The following is a 15157-nucleotide window of genomic DNA, read 5'->3' on the forward strand; positions in this document are numbered from 1 at the left end:
ACCAATGTGGTTGAAAGTGTGGATGATGAGCAGCAGAGTAATGATGAGGAACACATTTTGAGTATATGTCAAGATATTGTATTTGAGGAGGAATGGCTGACAGCAATGAATCTAGATGCAACTCTCACTAAAGTGAAGGAATTACTAAAAAGTGGTATGAAGGGTAGTGAGATCAGGAAAGATGTATTGCCGGATGCAGTGAGGCATGTATTTTATGAGTTACATTTACATGATGATTTGGTGTTAAGAAATGGAAAACTATTTCCTCCTGAAGGAGTGATGAAGAAGATATTACAAATAGCTCATGAGGGACATCAAGGGATGACCAAAACTAAGCAGAGAGTTATACAGGGTTTTTGGTGGCCTGCTGTTGATCTGGAAGTGGAAAGACTCATTCGTGATAGCTGTACAAGCTGTGTTTTCACAGGTACAACAAAGGGCTATGTAACCAGGCAGATTCCGATGACTATAACCTCAATTCCCACTATGCCGTGGGATCGTGTTGGATTAGATATTGTAGGTCCTGTAAGAAGTCAGGGCAATTTGAAATATTGCATGGTACTCATAGACGTTTTCCAGGTGGGCAGAAATTGAGTGGGTGCAAAACATTTGCTCGAAAGATGTGATAACGTTTTTGGATAACATTTTCAAACGTGAGGGATATCCAACCATCATTATCACTGACAACGGTGTACAATTGGTGTCACAAGAGATGAGTTTGTTTCTTAAGGAGAATTACCTGGTTACTCACCGTAGTGACCACCTTACTCCTAGTCCATAGTCCCCTTTCCCCCATACTTGTGGTACGGGACCGGAGCACTTTGTAAAAAGCACCCAAATTTTTCCAAAAATGTGTCCTTCCTCTCTTTCCTGCGCGGGACCCGGCACGCGGCCGGGACGGCGGACGGGCGTATGGAGGAAAGGGGACTATGGACTAGGAGTAAGGTGGTCACTACGGTGAGTAACCTGGTAATACTCCTACGTCCCGTCCCCTTTCCTCCATACTTGTGGGAGATTCCCAAGCACTCCTTACAGGAACTACGGGTGGATGGAAATACCCCTTACTGAAAAAGGTTCTTCAGCACAGCCTGACCAAACTGAGCATCAGCCCTAGAACTCATATCGAGGCAGTAATGCTTACAGAAAGCAGATGGAGAGGCCCAAGTAGCTGCCCTAGCGATGGACTCCCAGGGAACATACTTCTGAAAAGCAACCGCAACTGCCTTGCCCCACACCAGGTGTGCATGAATACCTTTAGGAGGTTTCAGCTTTTGGACAGTGAAAGACTCCGTGATGCAGGCGGCAATCCACCTAGAAATAGTTGCCTTAGACGCCTGCTTGCCTTGAGGGTTGCCGAAAGTCACAAAAAGTTGAGAAGAACTTCTAAGCTCGGAAGTCCTATCCAGGTAGATCTTAAGAGCTCTCCGGACATCCAGACACTGTAGAACCCTCTCCGCCTCAGATACGGGGTTTGGAAAAAAGACCGGTAGGGAGATCGATTGATTCAAATGGAATTCGGTCACTATCTTCGGCAGAAAAGCCGGATTACTTCGAAGGACTACCTTGCCCTTGTGAAAGACCAAGAAAGGATGCTCCACCGACAATGCCTGGAGCTCACCCACTCTCCTTGCCGATGTGACGGCGACCAAAAAGGACACTTTCCAAGACAAGTACTTGAGGTCCACAGTAGCCATCGGCTCAAAGGGTTTATGGCACAGCACCGTCAGGACAACATTCAGGTCCCATAGCGGGTGCGGATTACAAACTGGCGGATAAAGGCGTGTTAAACCAGCGAAATGCCTCTTTACCACTGGGTTAGTCAGAGAGTACGAACACTGATCCGTAGAAAGATAAGCGGAAACCGCTGAAAGGCAAGTCCTGCATGACAGAACATGAACCCCTGACTCTGCTAGGGAGGACACGAAGGACAACACCGTGGCCCCCCTTGGATCCAATTTCTTCTCTAGACACCAATGACAGAACCTGAGCCATTTACTCTTGTACTGAGATCTGGTCGAGGGTTTTCTGGCTGCCTGGATAATACGCATGTTATCCGCAGACAAATTCAGATGCTCTAAAGACCTGAACTCAGGCACCATGCCGCTAAGCTGAGCGATTGTGGGGAGGAGTGCCACAGCTGCTGCTCCCCCTGGTGGAGAAGATCGGGAGTTACCGATAACCTGATCGGCGGATAAACCAAAAGGTGTTGGAGTTCTGAGAACCAAAACCTGGCCGGCCACCACGGGGCTATCAGTAGAAGAGAAAAGTTCACCAAGTTCTTCAACTTCCAAATTGCCCGGTGAACTAGAGGCAGAGGCGGGAAGGCGTAAGCTCTCATGTTGTGCCATGGAATCTCCAGAGCATCCCCCAGAGAGGAGGCTCCCAGCCCCCCTCTGGAGGCATACAGAGGAAGCTTCTTGTTCGCCGCCGTCGCAAAGAGGTCCACCTGCGGTGTGCCCCAGCACGAGAAAATCCCTGAGAGGACCTCTGCCTTCAACTCCCACTCGTAGCTGACCACTGTCCGCCGGCTGAGGGCATCTGCTGTGACATTCAGCTGGTCCGGGATGTGCACTGCAAGCAGCCAGACACCATGAAGCACGGCCCACTCCCAAATCTGGATGGACAGGTCCACGGGGGGCGGGGGGAGACTTCGTTCCCCCTTGCTTGTTGATGTAATACATTGACACCATATTGTCCGTTCTTATGCGGACCACTTTGTTGACAATGGCCGGTCTGAACGCCTTGAGCGCCAAGAAAATCGCCAGAAGCTCCAGATGGTTTATGTGCAGGAGCTTGTCCTGAGGCGACCAGTGGTCCGAGACCTGAAGGAGATCTAACGTCGCACCCAACCCGAGGAGGGAGGAATCCGTCGTGATCGTCACCATAGGGACCGGGTCCTGAAACCCTGCACCCCCAGACAGATTGCTGATGACCACCAGTCCAGGTCCACTCTCATGGAATCCGGAATCATTATCCGCATGGAGTCTGGGTCCACTGCCTGACGCCAAGAATTCCAAAGGGCCATCTGGGTCCGTCTCATTTTGAGACGAGCAAGAGGAAGAGCCAGCTCACACGAGGCCATGAGGCCCAGAAGCCTCTGGAACCACCAGGCCGACATACTCTCCGACTGCGCAAACATCTGACACGTGGCCAACAGATCCGCCATTCTGTCCCTGGTCAGGTATACTCTGCAGTCGATCGTGTTCCAACGAAAACCCAGAAAAATCGGGTCCTGAGAGACCGTCATGGAGGATTTCCGCCAGTTCACCGACAGCCCAAGATGGAACAGCAGCTAAAGGAAAGAGGGCTGTTAAAAGCCAATCGTCCAAATAAGGATACACATGTATACCGTGAAGATGAAGATAGGCTGCAATCACCAACATCATCTTCGTGAAGACACGCAGCATCGAGCTGAGGCCAAAATGAAGCACCGGAAACTGGAAGTGCTCCTCTCCCAAAGAGAAATGGAGGTACCTCCTCTGTGGAGCCCAAATCAGGATATGCATGTACGCATCCTGAAGGTACACCACGCTGAGCCAATCGCCCGCCTGCAACGAGGAGCGAATCTGGCCGGGCGTGATCATCTTGAATTTCTCTAAGGAAAGATTGAACTGGGAAAGGTCTAGGATGGTGCGCAGGCCAGCCTGGTTGGGTTTGGGCACTGTAAACAGCCAGGAGTAGAAGCCTTCCCCTCGCTCCCCAAGGGGGAACGGGTTCCACAGCTCTGAGGAGCAGAAGTTTCTGAACCTCGGCCTTGAGGGAGGGTGAGCCCGACAGCTGAAAAGGAGGGTTGAGGGGTGGGGTAGGGGGTAAAGGTAAGCGGTAAGCGGAAGCCCGCCCGAGCGACTGACAAGACCCATCTGTCTTCTGTGATGGTCTGCCACGCCTCCCAATGAGACGCAATGCGTCCTCCCACCGGGGTCTCGTGCGAGAAAAACCTCATTTGGCAGGTTTATCGGTGGCGGTGCCACCTGAACCTGATGAGGAGGCTGAGGAGCGGGAGAAATACCGCGTACGCTGTTGTCTACGGCCGTTATTCCCTGCAGGAGTATCCACTCTGCCAATTTGCAGTCGAGGAAGCCCCTGAAACCAGAGAAGGTCGACTCTGCGATAACTGTCTCTGAGGTTTGAAAGGAGCTTTAACCAGAACAGACAATGATTTAGCCGTCTGAGTGCTATCCTTGGTTTTGGTGAGCTCTACATCAGTAGAAAAATGAAAAAGCTCCTTACCATCGAATGGAAGCTCCAATACTTTGTCTTGCACTTCCTTCGAAAACTTAGTGGCATGCAACCACGCTTGCCTCGAGGTATCAACCCCGAGCATCATGCCCCGAGCCAAGGTGTCTACGTGATGAGCCGCAGCCTCCAGGAGATCCTGGGCCAAGACCCTGGCATCGGAAAGGCCACCTCTGAAATCTTCCAACTTCTCAACCGGAATGTGCTCCTCAAACTCCGACAGACCTTTCCACATCCGCATGTTAGCTCCCACCAAAATCAATTCTGCATTGGCCTGCCTGGGCTGAAAGGCCGAATTGGCAAAGATTTTCCTCCCTAGGGAGTCCAGGAGCTTGTCCTCCTTTCCCAAGACCTGAGTAGCCGTCACAGAAGAGGATGCTGCAGGTCTGGACTGCAACGTGGCCGCAGCCACCACTGTGGAGGAGGGAGCCGGACAAGAAGACAAGGCCACTTCCTCCGAAGAGTGCAGCCTGTACCTTGCGTCAATCTTTTTATTGACAAAAAGTCCTGAGTGTGGCTTCTCCCAGACTCTTCGGACCTCGGGCAAAACATCCTTCTGCAGGAAAAGGCTGGTACGCTCCAAAGGAGACAGGGTGAACGCCCCAGAAAGCACGCCCTCCTGAGGAGCAGGTGCCTCGGGAACCAGAACATCTAAGAAATTCATCATGTCCAGTACCCGGTCATGAAAATCTCTAACAGAGCGGGGAAGGTCCTCGTTGTCCTGCTCACCTTGAGGGTCATCTGACAGGTCAGGATCCTGCTGAACCGTGTCAGGCACTGCCTTGTCCACTGGGGACAACAGTGGCAAAGGCGGAAGAGCAGGGGCAGGCACCACGGGCAAAGGAGGCGCCGGCGGAACCACCAGAGGAATGGGTGGAGCCGGAGGCGCTGGTGGACAAATTTCCTTAAAAAGCCCTTTGAAATACTCCCTCATGGGGTCGGTGCGCATAAGCGCTTGAAATTTACTGAAAAAAGCATCCTCAGGAGATTGCTTCAGAACCTGAGGATGCCTCTCATGAGGTGGACAAATCCAGGGACGTAACGGAGAAGGGTGCCATGCCGGGCCCTCCGCCGACGTATCCACATAAATCAAAGGGGCCGCCCCTGCAGGCAACGAAACATTGTGAGGAAGAGGCATCCGGGCGTTCCAATCATAAACGGGCCGGTAAGGATACGCACAAGTGACCTTAGGTTCACCCAAAGGACCGAACCCTACACCAGAGGCCGATGGCGTAGTTGTAGGGGGTAGTACCTAAAATGGCCACCGTGGTCGTGGCGGGAACGTCCGCCATTTTGTCTTCATCTGAGGGGAACTGCAGCACGTGAGGAGGTGAGGCAGGGGTCCCCGTCGATGGATCAGGGGTCTTAATTTTAGCCTTAACATAAGGAACCTCGGCAGAGCCAGTACTATGAGGCCTGGAATGTTTCTGCGACACACCAACCGCCAACAGAGCCTTCGAAGGAAGGACCTCGGCACTGCCGGTAAAAGAAGAACCTTGCTTCTTTGCCCCCTCAACAGATCTGGTATCACCACAAGAGCGGGAACGGTGAGAAACCGCTTTCACCGACAGGGCCTTGCCCGGGCCCTCAGAACTGCTGGTAGCCTTAGCCTCTGTACGAGGGACCTCGGGCCTAGGCCTGGTAATAGCCTTATCGGCACGGGCCTCGAACATCCGTTCGGTAAACACAAGCCCAGCCAAGGCCTCGGGGCGCCCCCCGGTCTTGTTTTTAAGGGAAGCCGAAAAAGAGGCCTCAGAGCAAGCTCAGGTACCCTGTGACTCAGCAGAACTGGGTCTACACTCAGCCCCCACAGGAGGGGCCTCGGAATTTATCCGGTGTACACAGGCCCCTTACGGAGACCCTCGGAGAAAACTCCGGTAGAATTATTAGGCCCGACAGGCACCTCAGGGCGAACCCCGGTGGCAGAGCGATCAACGCCCCTCCCGGCTCGAGAGGAACCCGGGAAGGTATCCCCCGGCCGGGGTGCTCTGAAAACTAAAGAACTTACCGGGCGTTTCTTCTTCTCGTTGATGAACGCCTGAAAATGAGATGGAGGAGTGCGTCGAACACCTCCTCCCACCGTTCGAACCGACGTTGAAGAGCCCGGACCGAAAGAGAGTCATAGTAAAAACAGGATGTAAAAAAGAGGATGGGGATCCGCCCTCGCGAAGCGACGATGACACGAAGAACAGTCTGGAAAGTCTAATTTAAAAGACATAGACAGACTAGAAGATGAACGCTAGCGAGAGCCAGAGAGGAAAACAGGGAAGAAAATCTTCCGAGGATGCAAGTGCGTCCGGCCCCGATCAAGCGGAGAAAAGGACTGAGGGGCGATGCGCGGGGCGGAGCCAAGGTGGGCGGGGTTACGGCCGCGTGCCGGGCCCCGTGCAGGAAAGAGAGGAAGGACACATTTTTGGAAAAATGTGGATGCTTTTTACAAAGTGCTCCGGTCCCGTCCCACAGGACAGAGAGATGTCCCACAAGTATGGAGGAAAGGGGACGGGACGTAGGAGTATGGAGTTGAACACAGGACAAGTTCTATCTATCATCCCCAGACTAATGAAATCATAGAAAGATTCAATAAGGTTATTAAGAACAGCATTAGGTGTGCATTAAGTGACAATACCGATTGGAAAAAGGCGTTAGAAGATACCATAGTTGCTCATAGATTTACACCACATTCCACTTCGGGGATTTCACCATTTGAGATATTAAGGGATAGGAAACCCAATACCAGGTTGTGTCCAGCATGGTTGGGCAGAGCATATGTTAAGAATGTTGATTGTGAAGAAGTGAGCAGAAAAGTGTTGCAGAGGCAGGAATATAATAAAGAGTGGTATGATGTGAGAAATGCAGTTAGGGAGTCCCAAATTAAAGTTGGTGATTGGGTGAGAATAAAACTCCCAGGGGTCAATGCCAGAGGTTTGATCAAATGGTCTGATCCCATTCAAACAGTTACAAATTTCATGGTGCCATAAAGGTATCAGATGGGAGAGTGTGGAATCTCAATAGAGTATGTAAATGCTCAAAACAAGAGAATGATAGGAAAAGACAAGTTAAGGTTAGACAGGAAGTGAAACAAAACAGAGACATCCAGGTTTGTAAGAATGATTGCAATAAACGTATATGTGCAAGACCATTGTATCTGAAAGATTTTGTAAATTGAAATTGTATCTCATGTTATTCTGTACATTTCCGTCAGGTACTGCATTGTATATCCAAGCTACTTTGAACTTGGTAAGTAATCTGAATACTTCCAACATCAAGTGTATATTTTGCTGTACATATGTTAAATTTATAGTTGTGAGTCACTGTAAAGAAGGGAGGTGTGTAGTATTTTATTGTGTACGTCATCATTAATTCAATGGTGTTCTGTTATACATTGTTATTCAGATGTACAGATGGGCTATAGGTACGGAATGTAGAATGTACTGGGAAGCCAGGATACTAGAAAGTTAGAATGTACTGGTTGTAGGAATGATGCACAGGAAAGCATCAGTTATGAAGCTGTTTATGATTTGACGGTGGGTTATTAATCCTATACTTAAACATAAAAAACTACAAAAGTGGTGTGAGAAGATATTTCATATAGTAGATGCAAGAAATGTGAAATGTAATGTTTTTTCTCATATTTGTCTGATTCCAATACTTGTCGTTGATATTAGAGAGATGTAGAACTAGTGTAATCTTAAATATTCGAACCCACCAATCAAATGATCAACTATCCAATACATAAACTCCAGGAGGGAAGGCAACTAATTGCAGAGAGCTGCATAGAGAGAACACAGTGGGTAGAACAATCACTTTCAGGCTGTTCATCTGGCAAGATCAAGCTCTTAAAGGGCCAGGGACCGTCTTTGATACTGTCCATGATCAGCACTTCTTGTGAACGTATGCAGGAAATGACTGAATGGCTAAGAGTACAGGAGCTACTGATGTAAATGACCTTTTTGTTGCCTGTTTTTGGAAGTCTTTCATCAATCTGCATTGTATGCCCATGTGGTGTAAGCTTTATTTCAATTACAGACACGCAGTGTCTCTCTTTTTCTGTAAACATCCGTGTTTATTCAGGAGGTGCTAGCTAACAAAATCAAAGGAAACTTTATGTAGGCATCAGATTGGCAGGAATCTTCAGATACCTCAACCTTAGCTCACTTACCTGTTCAGCTTTTGTCCCATGGATGATGTGATCTGCTCTATCTTCTTGGTTGGCTGCAATGAACTCTGGAATGTATATTGAGGGTCTTGGTTTTAATTTCTCCATGTGAGGTCGCAGCTGCTCCTGCAGCTGCCAATCCAGTACTTCAGCCCGCTTCATTGCATCTGCCAAATTCAAACTTGAGATGTCCCAACCTAGAAAATGTAGGAAAGCATCCCAATATTTAAGGTGTTCTAACATTTTCAAATGACTGCAACATAGCTGCATTAATCAAAACAAATATCTGAGTTAGTTAAAGAAGTTCAGGCATACTTGGAAACACATTCACAAAATTCACATTCACAAAATTAAACAGGTAAATGTTAAACATCTTTTAACAGTGAAATTGTTACAGGTACCATTAAATTGTTCAACAACCTGGTTAAGCAAATTGAGTTTGATTAAATCTTAATTTTTATCTGCAATTATTTATCACAACTCATCTTTACTATTATCAGATTCTGACCACCACCTAATACTACTTGACTCGGGTGGATATGATTCAATACATTCCTTAGGCAAAAGTATACAAAGTTTTGTTTTACTTTCATACTTTTGGCTTGGTGCTTTAGCACTGCCCCGATGCCAAGATTAATGCTAAAGAGAAATAAAGGTTGTGTCATGCAATGAAAAGTGCAAAAGTGGTTATTTTATAATTGTAAAAAAACCTCAGAGAGGTGTTCTACAGTAACCTGCGTGATGTTAAGAAGAGGTCTAATACAGTTAGGCATGCCAATGTGCTATTCAAGGTTTAAATTGAACCAATATTAAAGGGATCAATTTCTTTTCAATAATGATGCAAAACAGATCAAATATAATAATTGGAAAAATATTATGAATACTTTACAATTCATATATACTGACATAATATACAAAATGAATCCAAGAGCCAAATTAAAAACTTCAAATCAATGGGGTTATTTAGTAGAGCCCAAAATTGCAATGTTAAAATAATTGATGAATTCATCAAAAATGAACATGAACTTATTTCCTTCAGCCAATTGCCATACTCCCATCTTCCTAAACCAACATACATTTCACACCATGTGGAACAATATTCACACAGCACATGCTTCATCAGGGTCTACAAAAACATCCAAAGAATACAAGATTGTTTTAGTATTCCTGTGTCTGCTGCATGTCACATCAATATCCCTCTACAGCACAATTACTAGAGCACGGATTGGTCTTTGTGGTGCAGTACAGTGGCACATGCTTGAAATGGGTCTTTCCATTCTATAATGTCATGGATAGAGCAGCCAGTCAGCATGACTTTCTCACTTGAAGGCAAAGATGTCTGCTTGATGCATGCCAGGTCCATTTCTCTGCAGAACAAACACTTATCAGCAATAAAATTGCATTATAAGGAGATAGACTTGTAGTGCATTTCCATGAGGCCATAGATAGATACTTGCTGCCAGACCTTTCTCTTATCACCGGGCTGTAAATATGCGACCCTCTATCGCAACTCAATTCTAAATAATCAATTCTAAATAATCAGCAAGCTAGGAGGAGAACAACTACAGACCACAGAACTGCAGCTGAGGGATTTAACCCTGTTATTACTGAGTACCTGATTTGCAGCAAGGGATCTAACCCTGTTATTACTGAGTACCTGATTTGCAGCAGAAGGGATCTAACCCTGTGAATATTTGTCCATTTTGGGATTTGACCCAGCTACTTATTATATTTTTTGCAACAGGTTCAATTGACCAGGACCGGGAGTGCGCGCCTCACCCACCTTCTTTTTTGTACTGAATGTTTTGAATATTATCCTGTTGCTAATTTTTAACCAGCGCTGGTCTCTTCTGTGATTGGAGATATGCTCCCTTCGTGGTATATTCAGAGCGGCTCTTAATGCATTATTTTGTAATGTTTGAATTGTGTTAATGGTACATTTGTTAGGTCTGGCATATAAGGCGTTACAGTACTCTAACTTAGACATATGAGTGCATTAGCTAGGGTAATGCAGCTAGTTTTAGATAAAAAGGATCTGCAGGCCCTGATTAATTTACACGTGTAGGCTGTGGAGGAGGCCATGGAGCTAACTTCTTTATTTAATGATAGTGTGGAATCCAGGTAAAAGCCTAATGTTTTGACCTGATTGACTACTTTGATTACGTTCCCGTCGATAGTGAATGCAGCGTAGTTAGGATTGAGTTTTTTTTAGGTTAGAGTCAGAACCCAGGATCAGTATCTCAGTTTTGTCGTCGTTCAGGCAGAGTCCATGTGAGGCCATCCATGCCTGAATGAGGAGGTATATTCTGTTCACCAGAGCCGTGTCTTCGACAAAATTGCCCGAGAGGGGGATGAGGATCTGAGTATTTTCAGCATAATTAGTATATGTGACACCCAGTCGGTCAAGTTTGTCTAACAGGGGCTTGGTGAAGATATTATACATTGTTGGTGAGACACACGAACCTTGTGGGACACCACAAGATATTTGGATTGGGTCTGCAGAGGCTGATGGGGAGAACACTCATTGTACGGTTAGCTAGGAAGGATTGAACCCACGCTACATCATCACACGAGAAATAAGCAGCTGATGCAAGATGGTCGCATAATACTGCATGATCCACCAGGTCAAAGGCTGCCGATAAGTCAAGGAGTAGTATAGCTGTTTTACCTTTATCCTTCAACTCATCGATTTGTGTCTTCAGGTCAATTAACGCCGTTTCGGTGCCATGTTGAGGTCTGAATCCGTTTTGGCGTGAGCCTAAGAGGTGGTTGGCCTCCAGGTAGGTTTGGATTTAGAGGTAAGCTACTCAATCAATGATTTTAAGGAGGAAGGGGACAGTCGTAATGGGTCTGTAGTTGGTGGGGATGGAGGGATCAAGTGTCTTTTTTTTTTAGGCATGGTAGGAACCACGATTCTTTAAGATTAGTTGGGACAGTACTACAGTTGAAGAAGGCTTTAATGAGTTTGGAGATGAATGGGGCTAGCTCTCTGGCCCCATCCTTAATTACTTGGGCAGGGCTGCTGTCACCCTGGCAGTTGGAGGGTTTCAGTGAGAGTATAACCTTTTCAGTATCCAGTATGGATATGTTAGTAAATTTGAAAGGAGTACACACACTGGGTGTAGAAATGGGAGGGGCGGGGTGAGTCTCAATGGGGCGCAGGGAGGCTTTTTTTGCTGCTAATTTGGTCTGCAGAGTGGCCATTTTATTAGCTAAGGCATTTTGGATGCTAGTGCACCATTGTTTATTTTTCGGGATGTTATTTGTAAGTGGTGTAGCATTCTCCATTTCACGAAGGATAGTGAAGAGATCCTTGGTATTACAGTTAGCTTTGGCAATTCTTTCATTAAAGGTATTTCTTAGTGCAGATTATTTCTTTTTTATACATATTGGCAAAGTTAGTGTAGTTTTATCCTCAATGGTGCGGCCGTGTCGCCAGATAGCTTGCAATTTCCTCTTTTGTATTCTTAGTTCTTTAAGCTGTGGGGTGAACCACATATTGAGATGAGCCAGCTGTTTGCTTTTGCAAAGTTTAGTTGGCGCAATGGTGTCAAGGGCTTTTATCATAGTATTGTTGAAGGTGGTTACTAGTGTACCGGGGTCGGTGCTGTAGGTATTCGTTAAGAGTAGGCAGAAGGAGTGGGAGTATTTTTTCCACTTTGATGTCTTTTTTGCTTCTCGTGGGGAGCGGGAGTGCTAATTCATGATTTTTGTTTTTTTTGGAGACTCTATAGTAGTAGAGAAGTTTATTGAGGGGTGATTTTAGTGATGGGGATGTCGTCGCAATTTAGATTAGCTACCCAGTCTAGGGTACGTCCTTTTATATGAGTTGGGGTGAGGACTTTTTGGGATGCCCATGATCAGTCAGAATAGTTTCAATAGACAAAACATATTTGTCCTTGGGGTCGTTGAAGCCCAGGTTGAAGTCACCTAATAGTAGAAGCTGTGTGGTGTCTTTGATGTTATTAGTGAGGAGGCTGGACAGGTCTTCTTCGAATGTGCCAAGTGGACCAGGAGGTCTACATACTAGGAAGATGGTTGAAGTTCTGTTGTCAGAGATAGGGAGTTTAGCAGAGAGTACTTCACATGATTTTAGTTCGGCCGGTGTGGAGATCCACAATGCTAGTTTGGTTTTAGCTATGATGGCAAGAATACCCCCTCTAGCATTAGGTCTATCCACTCTAAGTATTTGGTAGTACTCAGGTATGGCTAACATGAGGGCTGGGCCAGCTGCATCGTGGAGCCAGGTTTCAGTAACTGCTAAGATGTCTAAGTTGTCCATAGAGAGTATATCTGCTATTTCTGTTGATCTGTTGAGTGGGCCAAGAGGGATCTGGAATTAATGATGGCTCAAGCGATAGTTGGCGCTTTGTAGTTGCCTCGGGTAGAAGAGGGTTTTTGTTTACGGCTGGGAGTTTTAGGATAAGTTTTGTACACATTTTCAGCGGGTAGTGTGGGTGAGTGGGCCTGAGAATAATTCCTGCTAAGTCGTCTGTCAGAGACTTGGGATTTAAGGCTACTTGTCTCGGGTTCATAAATCTTAGGCAGTCTTGCTCTAAGTCTTGTGTTTCTCTCCTACGGAGTACAGGGTATGAAAGTCAGGCAGGCCATTGTTATAAGAGCGCTAAAGCGTAACAACTGTATGAGTGTAGGTTGGAGCTCGGAAGTTGGCATGGTTTAATTAGGCAGAGGGGAGTGTGGATGCCCTTAGTGGTGATTGCCTTCAGAGTAAGCTGGGGCAAAGTTAGTGCATGGTAGGGATGTGAGCTACTGAGTGGGAGGGTTGGCGCACATTATTCCCTGGTCTATCCTTAGTCACAATGCAATCCGTTTAAAGTCGACGATGCAAGTTCGGGTGCATGGGCATACAGTGCAAATTATAGACAATATATATTAACAAGTTAGAACAAGGTATGCTACAGGGGTACAGTCAATTCACAATAGGTTAGTAATGTACTGTTGGCAGGAGGGGCACATACGATTAAGGCTGATGACTATAGGCTACTGGGTGGCATATTCAGCGGCATACGCAGTGCAGCATTCATGGTGTGAGCTTACAAATACATTCAGCATTTCAAATCAACGATAGTCAAAGTGGAGTAGCACAGGTGGGCAGGTCAGTACAAAATTGGAACAGTATGTGCTAGCAGGAGGGCAGGGCTATACTCCTAGTACTACTATACTGTACAGCGCGATCAGTTCAATGTTGCAAGTGTTTTGGGGGTTGCTGGTATTCCCGCTGTCAGGGCCTCTGGCACCGGTGGCACAGAGATTGAATCTGTCGATCCTGCTTATACTGTCATTTTTAGTCAGAATTGTACGGTCCAGTAATTGCGCCGGTACACGGATCTACCGGCACTTTATTACCAGACTGGCTAACTTGTAATGAGGGCCCATGTCCGTACAATTCAGGATACAATACAAAGCCCCCTTGCAATCCTGTATATGTTTTTTTTATAAAAAGGGCCTTAAGAGGTCCTTCGGCAAATCCAAATACCATTTGCAAATCAACAAGAAATGGCAAAGATCCTCCATAACTACGTGCCAACAGGTACAATATTGAGCCGGCTCATCCTTTCCCCGATTACCTTCAGGGGTAACATGTGTAGTCGGATCAGAATGAGACACCTGCAGTTGGGCGATATTATACTCACACCGCCCCCACCTCAGATCTGCATCTCAGAGAGGAGAACAGGCTCAAAGAGCCCAAACAATATACTGCTCTCCAATCCTTCGCCTGATCCGCACTTAATTCGCCCCTTATAAATGAAGATTTCAGAGCTAACAAACATGAGTAATTCACTGAGTTCACTGACTCGACCCCACATTTCCTCAATAATTGTAAACCTTCACAAAACCACCTGTACTTCGGGCAAGAGGTATTCCCCAAAAATATTTTGCAGATTTGGATTCTTGTACCCAGTAAGCTACTTTGCCCTAAAAATTGCCAATTCTCAGAGAGGTTGTATAGAAAAAAAATTGTATGGGCACACCAGGCTCTCCCCTGTGACAGAGAGCAAGCACCCGCAGCATTCGTGCTGTAGGTATCTTTTTGGCAATTCCGGATATTCCACTCTTATACCAGCTGCATGAGAACAGATTGCAATTGGTGACAGAACCACTCAGCAGTCACAAATAAAAATGCTAAGAACGATAAACACAAACTTCACTTGAACATTATTCAAAGACATACAATCGTTTAACACAGGTCGGTGACCAGCGAGACTCTACAACACTTTAATGTTTTATCAGAGTGTTGCGGCTCATATCTCTGAGTTCTGCTTCTATAACTAACACATTACAAGCACTACAGATCTGTTTTCGGAAATGCAATCCCCGAGGAGATTCAAGTGAGAGCTTACTAACAGGTGTGCTAGGCAGACGAACAGACACAGACTCGAGTATACAGTACCGTCAAAGGCGATGTCATTTGGATGAACCATGGGAAGCAGGTCACAAAAGGGCACGTGCACATCCCCGCTGGAGTCGCTGCCCAGACACACCGTGGAGGACTGCAGCATCGAACCATAGTAATTAGCATACTGTGAAGAGAGAGCCAATGGTTAATGACAGCACATCACACTACACAGTTACAAAACCATTGCCACGGCTGAATTAACAACCCCGAGACCTTGGTTTGTGAACTCGGTTAGAAATTAAGATTGATCGGCAGACCTGGTTTGACTGAGTTTATGGAAGTATTCGAGCAACCTTTCACCCAGTGTCGAGGTTATGTAACAACACATTAAGCCTGTGAAAAGGGAG

At 46.4% G+C, this 15157-nt stretch overlaps 1 protein-coding gene across 1 annotated transcript in view; it reads right to left on the minus strand.

Annotated features, from left to right (window-relative positions):
* The window catches only part of ISYNA1 (inositol-3-phosphate synthase 1), a 161915-nt gene that overhangs the window by 98712 nt on the left and 48046 nt on the right, over positions 1-15157 (minus strand). The window contains exons 4-5 of the mRNA XM_069649281.1: positions 14805-14934; positions 8396-8589 (exon numbers count right to left, since the gene is read on the minus strand). Of these exons, the coding sequence (XP_069505382.1) occupies positions 8396-8589; positions 14805-14934 (324 nt within the window). The remainder of the gene's footprint in view (positions 1-8395; positions 8590-14804; positions 14935-15157) is intronic.

The sequence above is a fragment of the Ambystoma mexicanum genome, chromosome 1p, assembly GCF_040938575.1.
Source record: "Ambystoma mexicanum isolate Mex_15411 chromosome 1p, UKY_AmexF1_1, whole genome shotgun sequence".
NCBI lineage: Eukaryota > Metazoa > Chordata > Amphibia > Caudata > Ambystomatidae > Ambystoma > Ambystoma mexicanum.